Genomic DNA, 12,891 nt, shown 5'->3' on the forward strand with positions numbered 1-12,891 from the left:
AGTTCAGCCCATAACAACTGGGTATTACCAGTCTACTCCACTGGTAGCAAACTCTTAAAACCTAGAAAACCCAGAAGTCAGAGTGCATGAAGTCATTCACCCTTCTAAGGACATGTAGCTGCCAGGTGTTGCTGAATGAAAAGTGGAAGACGAGACACTTTTGGGTGATGAGTGGTCACAGCACACACATAGGTAAGGCCAACCCTGCTTGCACAGCCCTGCCCACGTTTCCTTTTCTTTCCCTCCACCAGCTACTGCTTCTGGCTTCAGGATGGAAGAAGAGGGTGATGGAAGGAGGAACAGAAGGGAGGAGAAAACTCTTCACTTAGCTTCCAGGACATTAAACTCCTCCTCCATTATGGATTTCTCCTTCTTGATTTTTATTTGTTTGTTCTGCTGGTTCTTCCTTTTAGTCTGTGTTAGTCAGGGTTTTCCAGAGAAATAGAACCAATAGGAGATATATAAGTATAAATACAGATTCAGATATAAAAAGAGATTTATTATGAGGAATTGGCTCATGCAATTGTGGAGAAGTCCCACTGTCTGCCACCTGCAAGCTGGAGACCCAGGAAAGCTGGTCCAAGTTCAAAGGGCTGAAAACTAGGGGAGCCAATGGTGTAAATCTCAGAGCAGGGTAGAAGACCAACGTCCCAGTTCAAACAGGCCAGCAGGGAGCAAAATGGGTGAATTCCTCCTTCCTCCACCTTTTTGTTCTTTTCAGGCCCTAAATGGATTGTATGATGCCCACCCTTACTGCGGAGGGTGATCTACTTTACTCAGTCCACCAATTCAAATGCTAACCACATCCAGACACACCCTCACAGACGCATCTAGAAATAATGTTTAATCTGGGCACCCCTTGGTTCAGCCAAGTTGACACATAAAATGAACCATCACATAGCCCCAACCTCTTAAGATTGTAGCACCCCAGGGCTCACTTTAGGGTTTATCTACTCATTCGTCTGGTGATCTCGTCTAGCATCATGGCTTTAAATGCCATCTCTATGCTGACAATGCCTCAAATTTATATCTCCAGCCCAGACTGCTCCTGAACTCCAGATTCATACATTCATTTGCCCACTTGACTTCTCCATTTAAATGTCTGTTAGGCATATTAAGCGGACAAGAATGGAATTTCTGAGTTTTCCCATCCCACCCCCTCAGACACTCCAAATCTACTCGTCTTGAAGCTGATGGAAACTCCATCCCTCCGGTTGCTCAGACCAAAAATCTTGGGGTCATCCTTTACTCTTCTCTCTCACAACCCCTCATCCAATCCATCAGAAACTTTTATTGGTTCTATCTTCAAATATATATATCTAGAATCTGACCACCTTTCTCACCATCCCAACTATTACTTGTCCAAATTATCATTGTCTTTTTCCTGGATTACTACAGTAGCCTCTGAAATGATTCTGTTTCCTCCCGTCGTACAGCCTGTCCTCCACACAAACAGCCAGAGCACGAGTCTCCTTTTCTGAACACCCTCCATGCCTCCCCAGCTCATTCAAAGTCAGTCCTTACACAGCTCCACGTGATCTACCTCCTTCCCCCACCACCAGTGACTTCATCTACTAATGGCCCCTGATTCACTCTACTCCAGCCAAGCCCCACTGGCCCCTTCTCCTCCTCTGGATACACCTTTGTCTTAAGGCCTTTGCACTGGCTCTTCCCTCTGCTCTGATGTCCACACACCTAACTCCATCACTGTCTTCAAGGTTTTACTCAGATATCACCTTCCTAATGAGGCCTACCCAGACCACCCTATTTAAAACTGCAACTCACGGGCTTCCCTGGTGGCGCAGTGGTTGGGAGTCCGCCTGCCGATTCAGGGGATGTGGGTTCGTGCCCTGGTCCAGGAGGATCCCATATGCCGCGGAGCGGCTGGGCCCGTGAGCCATGGCCACTGAGCCTGCGCGTCTGGAGCCTGTGCTCCACAGCGGGAGACGCCGCAGCAGTGAGAGGCCCGCGTACCCCCCAAAAAAAAAAAAAAAATAAAAAATAAAATAAAATTGCAACTCACCTGCTTCTTCCTCTGCCACTTCTAATCTTTCTTACCCTGTCTTATTATTTTTAAATGTCTTTTCCATTACATTTAACATCTCCTAACATATAATCCGTTGTTTTTAAATTATATATACCTTTTGTCAGTCTTCCCACACTGGAGTGTAAATTCCACGGGGGCAGCGATTGTTTTGTTCAGTAATATGTCCCTAAACCCACTTGCACTGTTGGTGGGAATGTAAACTGATACAGCCACTATGGAGAACAGTATGGAGTTTCCTTAAAAAACTACAAATAGAACTACCATACGACCCAGCAATCCCACTACTGGGCATATACCCTGAGAAAACCATAATTCAAAAAGAGTCATGTACCAAAATGTTCATTGCAGCTCTATTTACAATAGCCCGGATATGGAAACAACCTAAGTGTCTATCATCGGATGAATGGATAAAGAAGATGTGGCACATATATACAATGGAATATTACTCACCATAAAAAGAAACGAAACTGAGCTATTTGTAATGAGGTGGATAGACCTAGAGTCTGTCATACAGAGTGAAGTAAGTCAGAAAGAGAAAAACAAATACTGTATGCTAACACATATATATGGAATCTAAAAAAAAAAAAGATCAGAAGAACCTAGGGGCAAGATGGGAATAAAGATGCAGACCTACTAGAGAATGGACTTGAGGATATGGGGAGGGGGAAGGGTAAGCTGTGACAAAGTGAGAGAGTGGCATGGACATATATACACTACCAAACGTAAAATAGATAGCTAGTGGGAAGCAGCCACATAGCACAGCGAGGTCAGCTCAGTGCTTTGTGACCACCTAGAGGGGTGCGATAGGGAGGGTGGGAGGGAGGGAGATGCAAGAGGGAAGAGATATGGGGACATATGTATATGTATAACTGATTCACTGATAAAGCAGAAACTAACACACCATTGTAAAGCAATTATACTCCAATAAAGATGTTAAAAATAAATAGACTCATGACCAAGATTTAACAAAGCCAAAATAATATGTCCCTAGAACAGTGTACAGCTCACACAGTAGGTACTTAATATTTTGTTTTGTTTTGTTTTGTTTTGTTTTAGGTACTTAATATTTTGAACACATGAATAAACAGAAAAAATATCCTGGAACTTGCCCAGAAACAATCAGAAATAAAACTACCTCAAGGGGTACCCCTTCCCACCATTTTCCCTCCTTGATTCTATGCTTAACTGGCTGTGTGACCCTATTCACTTAACCTCTGTTCCAGCGGTAATGGAACTTTCTGTAACGACAGTATGCTCTATATCTGTAACATCCAGTATGGTAGCCACCAGCCACATGTAGCTATTGAGCACTTGAAATGTGGCTAGTGCAAGGAACTGAATGTTATATTTAATTTTGATGAATTTATGTTTAAGTAGCCACCTGTGGCTAGTGGCTACCCTATTGGACAGTGCAGGCTTGTTCTCTCATCTGACTGAGGATGAGGTCATGTGTGTGTTGAGCCCCCAGCTGGCGATGACAGGTGCTCCAGGCCTGCTCCCCCTGCTTCACTGCTGCGGCAGAAGACCACAAGAAGGAACCTGACTTCCACATCAACAGCACAGCCTGCTATGTGGGGAGGGAATCTGAGCACACATAAGGGTGGGCTTGGAGGGAGAACGCCCACAAGGACTCTGAAGAAGCGAATGCAATAAAAGATGGCCCTGTTGGGGGCCAGGGCAGGCCACCCCAAAATGTGCCTCAGTGGTGTATGGTTTATCTTAAATAAGTTACTTAAGAAACGGCCAATGCAAGAGGAATACTCTGACCCTCCTTTCTGTCTGACCCTTAAAGTAGGAAATAAATCTCTCACATAAACAGACACACTTATGGTCAGAGAGAGAATTCGGGCTGAGAAGCCTGTGAAACAAATCTTGTTACTTCTTTTATTTACTACTCCAAGCCCAAACTGTTTAGATCCTTCATTAATTGAGCACCCCAAAACCTAAATTTCTTTGTCCTACCTATTCCTCACAAATGTATTGTTTCCTTGTCTAAAAAGTATAAAAACTGCCTGCTTTGGCCACTTCTTTGGTCCCAATTCCATGAGACCTCCATGCACATGAATTAAAATTTGTTTCTCTTTCTCCTGTTCATCTGTCTTGTCAATTTTACTATTAGTCCAACCACCAGGACTCAAGAGGAATAGAGGAGGAAATTTCCCCCTCCCCAACGGCAGCTGAGGACATTTCCCAGAAGTGGATTTGAATGATCACCTCTTTAATGCTTCCTGACTCTTCAGAAGAGTCCTGTGGGTCCTTAGAAGCGCTCTGGGGAGTCTTGAGCATCAGACCTGAGCAGTATGTCCCTCCTCCCTAACTAAGCCACCCTGCGCTTGGCTGCTGTTGAAGTTAAGTTTCTTCTGTTAGAGTTTGAAATTCACTTAAAAATCTCCAAGAAACAAACTTTGAAAATGTCGTCCATCAATGTGAAATGCAGCCCAGTCCAAGCCCAGGAGATGCCACAAAAGGCCACAAAACTGTCACGTCCCAGGCTGAGGTTTGAAAACCCAAACCCCTCAGGGTTCTCTGGAGCTCAGATCTTTAAATTCAGATTTTCACCCATCCAGGTTTAGTAACAAACACTGAGGCCTGATAATTTTTTTTTTAATTCAAATACAACTGACTACCATAAGTGTTCTACCGTGTGGCATAAATTAAAGACCAAACAGAGACATCAGAGACTTGGCTTGAGAAACCAAAGATTACTCTAAGTGCATAAGTAAGGATAAACAATGCTCAACAGTGGTTGTAGGAGAAGAAAACTAGGAAAGAAAGAACAAAGATTTTCCAAGAGAGTCTTCAAAGCCAACCCCAGTGACTTCATGGAAACTGTTTTTTGGAGTTTTCTGTCAAAGTCTAGTTCAAAATGATTGATGTTTTAGGTGCTTAAGAAGGAAACTTTGGAGTCTTCAGTTGGAGAAGGAGGTGGGGCTGGGGGTACTTCGGAGCCAGCTGCACTAGGAGGACGAGCTTGTCCCAAATCCATATCTGAGGGTATCTCCCCGGCTTCATCACTTTTCTTGGTAAATCTCTCTTCTCTGGGAAGAAAGGCACACTGAATGTCATTTAAAGGTGGGATTTTTAAAAAGAACCCCCAGATCCCAGCACCTAAAGAGCATACAGCATTTTGGAGGACATCCTGACTCACCTACCCACGTTTACAGAGCCATCACCTGGCAAAGATAAGATACACTCTATTTACACTTTGTGTGTCTGCTCTTCTCAGAGACAATTTAACCATCTCCAATGGTCCCATGGAACCAGTGTAGCTGGGGTCCACCCCTACCAGCCAGCTCTCTGTAGTTTCAGCCCAGGGCAGGCTCTCTCTCTCTCAATGTTTTATTTGCATACCAGCTATTCTCTGGCTAGTTCAGCCTAGGCTCACTTCAGCTCTCCTTTCTGCCTAGTCACCCCCTGCCCGCCCCCGTCCCCACCTCCAGCCTACCAGGTTCTCCTTCCCATCTGCTAGAATGCACCAGGCATCTCCATTCTACTCAGGTCTGGGCAAACCCTGCCTTCAAGGGAATACGACTAGCCAGTTAAGTGATTAGAGATTCAGAATTAACTGTTTGCTGAATGAACACCTACTCTGGTCTAGGGACTTGGAAATTAACTAGAAACTAACTACATTCAGATTCTCAAGGACAGCTCACCCCTGTTAAGTTTTTCAGCTGAGGAAGCTGAGACAGAAGGCGATTTACCCGGGTCATATGGCCAGTAAAATACAAAACTGAAGGGCTTCCCTGGTGGCGCAGTGGTTGAGAGTCTGCCTGCCAATGCAGGCGACATGGGTTCGAGCCCTGGTCTGGGAGGATCCCGCATGCTGCGGAGCGACTAGGCCCGTGAGCCACAGCTACTGAGCCTGCGCGTCTCGACCCTGTGCTCCGCAGCGGGAGAGGCCACAACAGAGAGAGGCCCGCGCACCGCGACGAAGAGTGGCCCCCGCTTGCCACAGCTGGAGAAAGCCCTTGCACAGAAACGAAGACCAACACAGCCATAAATAGATAAATAAATAAAAAGGGAGATGGGTCACACACACACAAAAAATACAGAACTGGAATCCAAACTCAGATTTCCTGATCACAAGCTCACTGCTGCATCTCCCAGTGAGAGCTGATGTCTACCTAATGTTGCTGCGGGGGATGTGGGGGAATGGGGAGGGGCTAACCGGGAGAGGCCCCAGAACTGTGGGATCTCTTTGGATTTTACAACATAGTGACCACAGCACCCTGGAGACAATGCCCACTCCACAGTCTAACCAGTGGTGTCAAATTTGCCACGCAGCCCCATCTGTAAAGGTTTAAAACTCCATACCTATGTTAACTAAGAAATTGTACATAATTTTTTAAATCAATTCACTAATATCTTACATCCCAACAAACTCTAAAGTCAAGAAGCACTGTGAACAAACTGGACGGAGGTCCCTATTTCAAATCAATAATTTTTATTTTGAGCCAACTTGTCAGATTTCATAAAATCATTATTTTTAAGCTCATACTATACCCACAGAACTCACACCAAAAGTGTCAGCTCTGCCAATTGTTGTTTACTCATATCTGCATTATAAGAATGACTTCAACCCAGGTTTCTTGGCAGAAATTTGTTAGGCCACTTTTCTCTGTTGAGGGTTGCATTCATTAAAACTAGACACAATAGGGCTTCCCTGGTGGCGCAGTGGTTGAGAGTCCGCCTGCCGATGCAGGGGACACGGGTTCGTGCCCCGGTCTGGGAAGACCCCACATGCCACGGAGCGGCTGGGCCCGTGAGCCATGGCCGCTGAGCCTGCGCGTCCGGAGCCTGTGCTCCGCAACGGGAGAGGCCGCAACAGCGAGAGGCCCGCATACCGCAAAAAAAAAAAAAAAAAAGACTAGACACAATAACTTATAAGTCCACTTAACTCACACAGACAAACTGCAACATGTTGGCATTCGCTGCGGGTGAGTGAAGCAGTCCAGTGAAGGTGGCCTTCCTCCAGCTTTGCAGCTCCCGTCCTCCCATCTGGAAAGTCTCAATCTACACACAACCTCCTGACACACAGGGAAGGTGCAGCATCCAACCAAACGTCAATTTCAACAGAGCTCAGTTTTCATATAAATTGGAGTCCTAATGTTTTCTTTATATACCTTTATATATGAGATGTCTTGGGCACCTGACTGGATCTGGGGATCTCAGACCAGAGAGAGTGCAGAGCATCCCACAGTGGCCATCGTAGGCTTGCCAGATTTAGCAAAGGAAAATACAGGGTGCCCAGTTAAATTGGAATTTCAGATAAACAACTTTTTTTTTTTTTACTGTAAGTATATCACAAATATCACACAGACTTACTTAGGCCAAAAAAACCCCTTTTTGTTGTTCATCTAAAGTCCAAATTTAACTAGGCATCCTGTATTTTATCCACTGAGCCTACAATCAGGGGAAGGTGTCAGGCAGTGGACTTGTTTGAGAACTCCAGCATGCAGCTCAGGCAGCTAACTACTCCAAGGCAGGCAAACCCTCTCCTTTGTGCCAGATAAGCTGTCGAGGCCTCCCCTTTCTAAGGGCATGCTAGCACAGTCCTGGGCACCAGGTGCAGAGTCATGAAGGAGAAAAGCAGTCCTTGCAGGGAGCTTACAGCCTAGCTGGGAATGAGGACAAGCTTCGGGGAGTCCATGCTGTTCCCAAACTTTGCAAAGTCATGCATTTTTACACTGAGAGGGTACATCATAACTTCCAGCTGATTATCAACGTGATCCTCACTCCCCAGTCAAGAGCCACTGACCTGAAGTTCATCCCAGCGCCCTTATCATTGCCTATTGAAGGATCACGTGACAAGGGTCTGTTTCCCACAGTGGGTGACAAAGTGTTTTCTCATCTGTAAAATCTGCCTTGCTAGAGAATGGACTTGAGGATATGGGGAGCGGGAAGGGTAGGCTCTGACAAAGCGAGAGAGAGGGATGGACATATATACACTACCAAACGTAAAATAGACAGCTAGTGGGAAGCAGCCGCATAGCACAGGGAGATCAGCTCGGTGCTGCGTTGTGACCACCTGGAGGGGTGGGGTAGGGAGGGTGGGAGGGTGGGAGGGAGGGAGACGCAAGAGGGAAGAGATATGGGAACATATGTATATGTATAACTGATTCACTTTGTTGTAAAGAAGAAACTAACACACCATTGTAAAGCAATTATACTCCAATAAAGATGTAAAAAAAAAATCTGCCTTGCTGCAATGGATGAATACATTTACATAAACCAGCATCTGGAGGCATTTTACGGCACTTGGTGAGGATCAGCATTTATGTTCCATCCTAACCCCCACCAGAGACCCCGGAAGTACCTCATGGTCATGGTGATTCGGCGCTTGGTCACCTCGGAGGCCAGGTCTCTGTAGGGGAGGTTAATGCTCTTGCCCATGGAGCCTTTCTCTGCCATGGCCTTGCACTCAGAGGATTTAGATTCACCGCACCTGTGAATCTAAAACAAAAGCACCAGCAAACATGCTTCAGGGGTTGGGACTGCTCTGCCTGGGTCCAACATGGCAGAGGACTTTTTTTTTTGCAGAGGACTTTCACTGCCATGTTCTCAGTGGGTCCTCCTTACAGCCCACCACCCCCCCCATTCCCACCCCTGTCACGAGGCAGACATTTTCTCATTCAAATACCTGCTGTGGGGGAAGAGCAAGGTCCTCCCCACCTTAGATAGAACAGGTATTATTAACCCAATCTTGTGATATGGAAACCAAGGGCAGCTATGGTTTCCCCCAGGGAACAGCTGGGGAAACGGAGGCCCAGAGAGGTGAACTGTCTCTCCCCAGGTTGCACAGCTGGGCCCTGTCGGTGCTGCTTCCCCTCTAACGAGTTCCACTTCCATGGAGCCCTTCTCTCATAGGGCTGTTTGGCATCACTGACACACGCAGAGCCGCCCTCTTCCTGGAGCACTTACCTTCTCAAGAACAGGAAAGGGACATAGGATTGACAAGGCTACTTATTCAGATATGCACCTGGCAGAGATACTGGAGGCTTGATATTGAGAAGAAAAATAACAGCAGTGGGACCTCTTTAGTGTCGGATGTAGGATATCCTTTTACAGTATTCTGTTTGGTAACCACAGTAACTCTGCAAGGTAAGTTATTATGATCCCCATTGAGCCAATGGGGAAACTGAGCAGCAGAGAAATTAGGTAGCTTCCCCAGGGGGCATAGATGTAGAATCTCAACCTACGTCTGCCTGGCTTCAAAGACTCCAGTACAGAGTCAAGTGACCCTCCAGTTCTGCCTCGGTGCCAAGCCATTTCCAAAGGAGTAAGGGATGAGTCTTCATTCCTGGATACCTGGTCACACTTACGGGGTGACATGGCCGTTCTCAGAACGTGAGTTGCAATGGCCTGAGCTCGCCAGCCTGGTCTGCTGGCTGGAAAGGTTTGTTCTTAGGAGGAAGCCCAAATGACTCACCTTTTGATTCCAGATCAGCTCAGGATATGACCCTTTCCACACCTCAGCTCATGGTCTTTGAAGAAATGCCCTCATTCTGTGCAGCCTCTGTTCCCACACGTCAGTTACTCCACCGTCTCAGAGAAGGAAAAGTCTAAAACCACCACTACTGCCGCCAACTGCCTCCCAGACTTTTTTAATCCTCCTGTAGTCAATCTCTCTCAAGAGCTTGAGTTAATTGATTGATTTTTGCCCTTCAAAGGTAGCAGCTGGGGCTTTCCTGGTGGTACAGTGGTTAAGACTCTGAGCTCCCAATGCAGGGGGCCTGGGTTCCATCCCTGGTCAGGGAACTAGATCACACATGCGTGCCGCAACTAAGAGTTCACATGCTGGAGCTCAGGAGATCGCGAGCTGCAACTAAGGAGTCCACCTGTTGCAACTAAGACCCAGTGCAACTAAATAAATAAATAAGTTAGCAGCTGACACAGATTTTCCCTGCAGAATTGACCTTGATGAGAAATCCCCAAAGATGTTGCGGGGGGGGGGGGGGGCGGGGGAGATGGGTCTTGAGCGCAAAGCAGGGCAAGAGCCTTGGGCGACATGAGCAACGAGGAAGCACACAAACAGGCTGGAAAGCATGACCTGTTACTACTGACTACATTTAAAAAGCTAATTCATGTACAGCCATCCTCCCAGCAGCATCATAATAATTGATCCCACTCCTTCCTGATGACTCAGCACTTCTGCTGAGGCGGCAGGTGCTTTGACTTTGAAATAAAAGGTATTGACTGATTTCATGACTTTCACTTTTGAGATGGATAATCTTGGGCAAGTAATTTAACTTCTATAAGCCTTGGTTTTCCTACCCGTAAAAGAGGAGTAATACTCATAGCAGTACTATTCACAATAGCCAAGATATGAAAACAACCTAAATGTCCATCGACAGACGAATGGATAAAGAAGAAGATGTGGTGTACACACACACACACACACACACACACACACAAATACACACAATGGAATACTACTCAGCCATAGAAAAGAATGAAATAATGCCATTTGCAGCAACATGGATGGACTTAGAGATTATCATACTAAGTCAGTCAGAACGAAAAAGACAAACACCATATGATATCGCTTACATGTGGAATCTAAACTATGACACAAATGAACCTATCTATGAAACAGAAACAGACTCACAGACATAGAGAACAGACTTGTGGTTGCCAGTGAAGGGGGAGTGGGGGAGGGATGGAGTGGGAGTTTGGGATTAGCAGATGCAAACCATTATATATAGAATGGATAAAAAACAGGGTCCTACTGTATAGCACAGGGAACTATATTCAATATCCTGTGATAAACCATAATGGAAAAGAATTTTTAAAGAATGTATATATATATATATATATAATTGAATCACTTTGCTGTACAGCAGAAATTAACACAACATTGTAAATCAATTATACTTCAATTACAAAAAGAAGTAATAATCTCTACAAGGGCAGTTGTGAGGATTGAGAAAATATTTGCAAAAATCCCTAATTTAACCTTTTTTGGGCTTTTAAAATGTTTAAATTCGTGTTTATATACACATACACACACATATATATATACATATATATACATTTAGCCCAGGATGAATATGAATATGTGTGTATACTGCCCTTGATGTAATAACATGAATGTAAGCCTTTTCCTCACAAACTCAATTATATACTTTTTGAAAGTAGAAGCCCTATTTTTTTTAAATTAATTTATTTTATTTATTTATTTTTGGCTGTGTTGGGTCTTCATTGCTGCGTGCAGGCTTTCTCTAGTTGTGGTGAGCGGGGGCTACTCTTTGTTGCAATGCACGAGCTTCTCATGGGGGTGGCTTGTCTTGTTGCAGAGCACGGGTTCTAGGCACGTGGGCTCAGCAGTTGTGGCTTGCAGGCTCTAGAGCGCAGGCTCAGTAGCTGTGGCGCATGGGCTTAGTTGTTACGCGTCATGTGGATCTTCTCGGACCAGGGCTTGAACCCGTGCCCCCTGAATTGGCAGGCAGATTTTTAACTACTGTGCCACCAGGGAAGCCCAGGAGCCCTATTTTTTCCCTCCCTCCTAACCCAGGCTTGGCACAGTGTTGAGTTCCTAGTGGGAACCCAACAATTACTTAAATTAAATCGGAAACTGCAATAGCATTGTTGTTCCCATCTGTCTCCTTTAGCCATGTGATTACCAAAGTCTAACATAATCAAATTTCTCTATTGTGTTTGAATATGTCAGAAACAATTATTGGTTTGTTTGGTGTTGTTTTGGCCCAACGACTTTGGAGAACGAAGTCTGAGCTCTTAAGTAGGAACCCTTGGGAAGTTTGCTGTCGTCAGATATATCTGAATGATTAACAGCAATACAAACCTGGAAAAACCCCTACCTCCTATGCTAGCCATCCTTTATGATATTCCATACAAATCTAAAACATGTTTCTGAACCCTGACATCCAAACGTGAAGTTGACACTTCAGATGTGTAAGAAGAAGCCCTGGTAATAGAGCAGTTTGGCGGTAAGAGAGTCTGTATTTCTCTCCATTAACTATAATGAAATCACATTAGAAATTAGCTGCTACTTGTGAGATAACGTGTTAAAGCTGGGGTTCACGAGGGGCAGGACCAGAATAAAGACACAGAGGTAGAGAATGGACTTGAGGACACGGGGAGGGGCAGGGTGAGCTGGGACTACGTGAGAGAGTAGCACTGACATATATACACTACCAAATGTAAAATAGATAGCTAGTGGGAAGCAGCCGCATAACACAGGGAGATCAGCTCGGTGCTTTGTGACCACCTAGAGGGGTGGGATAGGGAGGGTGGGAGGGAGACGCAAGAGGGAGGGGATATGGGGATATATGTATGCATATAGCTGATTCACTTTGTTATACAGCAGAAACTAACACAACATTGTAAAGCAATTACACTCCAATAAAGATGTTAAAAAAAAAAAAGCTGGGCTTCAAAACATGGTCTACCTAACACCCAAGTTCACATATTTAATGACTGCGGTTTTCCACTCACAAAATAGAATAAAATGAAAACATGTATTCTCTAAAAAACAATAGAAAACTATACAACTACCAATATTACTAATTTTACAATAGGGGAACTGAAACTTCTCTCTTAGGCTCTCTCAGCTATGTGGAACAAAGACCAAGGGATAGGGATTGTTGGGAGGATATGCAGGCAAAAGAGGGACAGGAATCCTCCTGGAAGAACAGGATGGGTCACCCTGCTGTGCCTCCCAGGAAGACTTGAACTGGGAAAGCCAAAGTGGAGACACCTCTAGGGACTATATTATCTTGCCATCCCTACAGCTACAAAAATTTATGGCTCTAGCACTCTACCCTGAACGGGATTCAGTTATTCTCAATCTCTGCAAGATGTATAAGCCGGGTATAATTTTTATA

At 45.1% G+C, this 12,891-nt stretch overlaps 1 protein-coding gene across 1 annotated transcript; it reads right to left on the reverse strand.

The window, feature by feature from the left end:
* Nucleotides 1–523: 523 nt before the first annotated feature.
* Nucleotides 524–10,000, reverse strand: MYOCOS (myocilin opposite strand). Its single transcript, XM_030759831.2, has 2 exons — nucleotides 8,364–10,000; nucleotides 524–5,085 (listed from the first exon to the last, which is right to left on the reverse strand). Exons 1-2 carry the CDS (start codon nucleotides 8,456–8,458, stop codon nucleotides 4,926–4,928), a joined length of 255 nt encoding a protein of 84 aa, XP_030615691.1. The 5' UTR covers nucleotides 8,459–10,000; the 3' UTR covers nucleotides 524–4,925.
* Between the last annotated feature and the right edge of the window lie 2,891 nt (nucleotides 10,001–12,891).

The sequence above is a fragment of the Delphinapterus leucas genome, chromosome 1, assembly GCF_059928025.1.
Source record: "Delphinapterus leucas isolate spDelLeu-1000000601 "Yukka" chromosome 1, BTC_Dleu_Yukka2, whole genome shotgun sequence".
Taxonomy (NCBI): domain Eukaryota; kingdom Metazoa; phylum Chordata; class Mammalia; order Artiodactyla; family Monodontidae; genus Delphinapterus; species Delphinapterus leucas.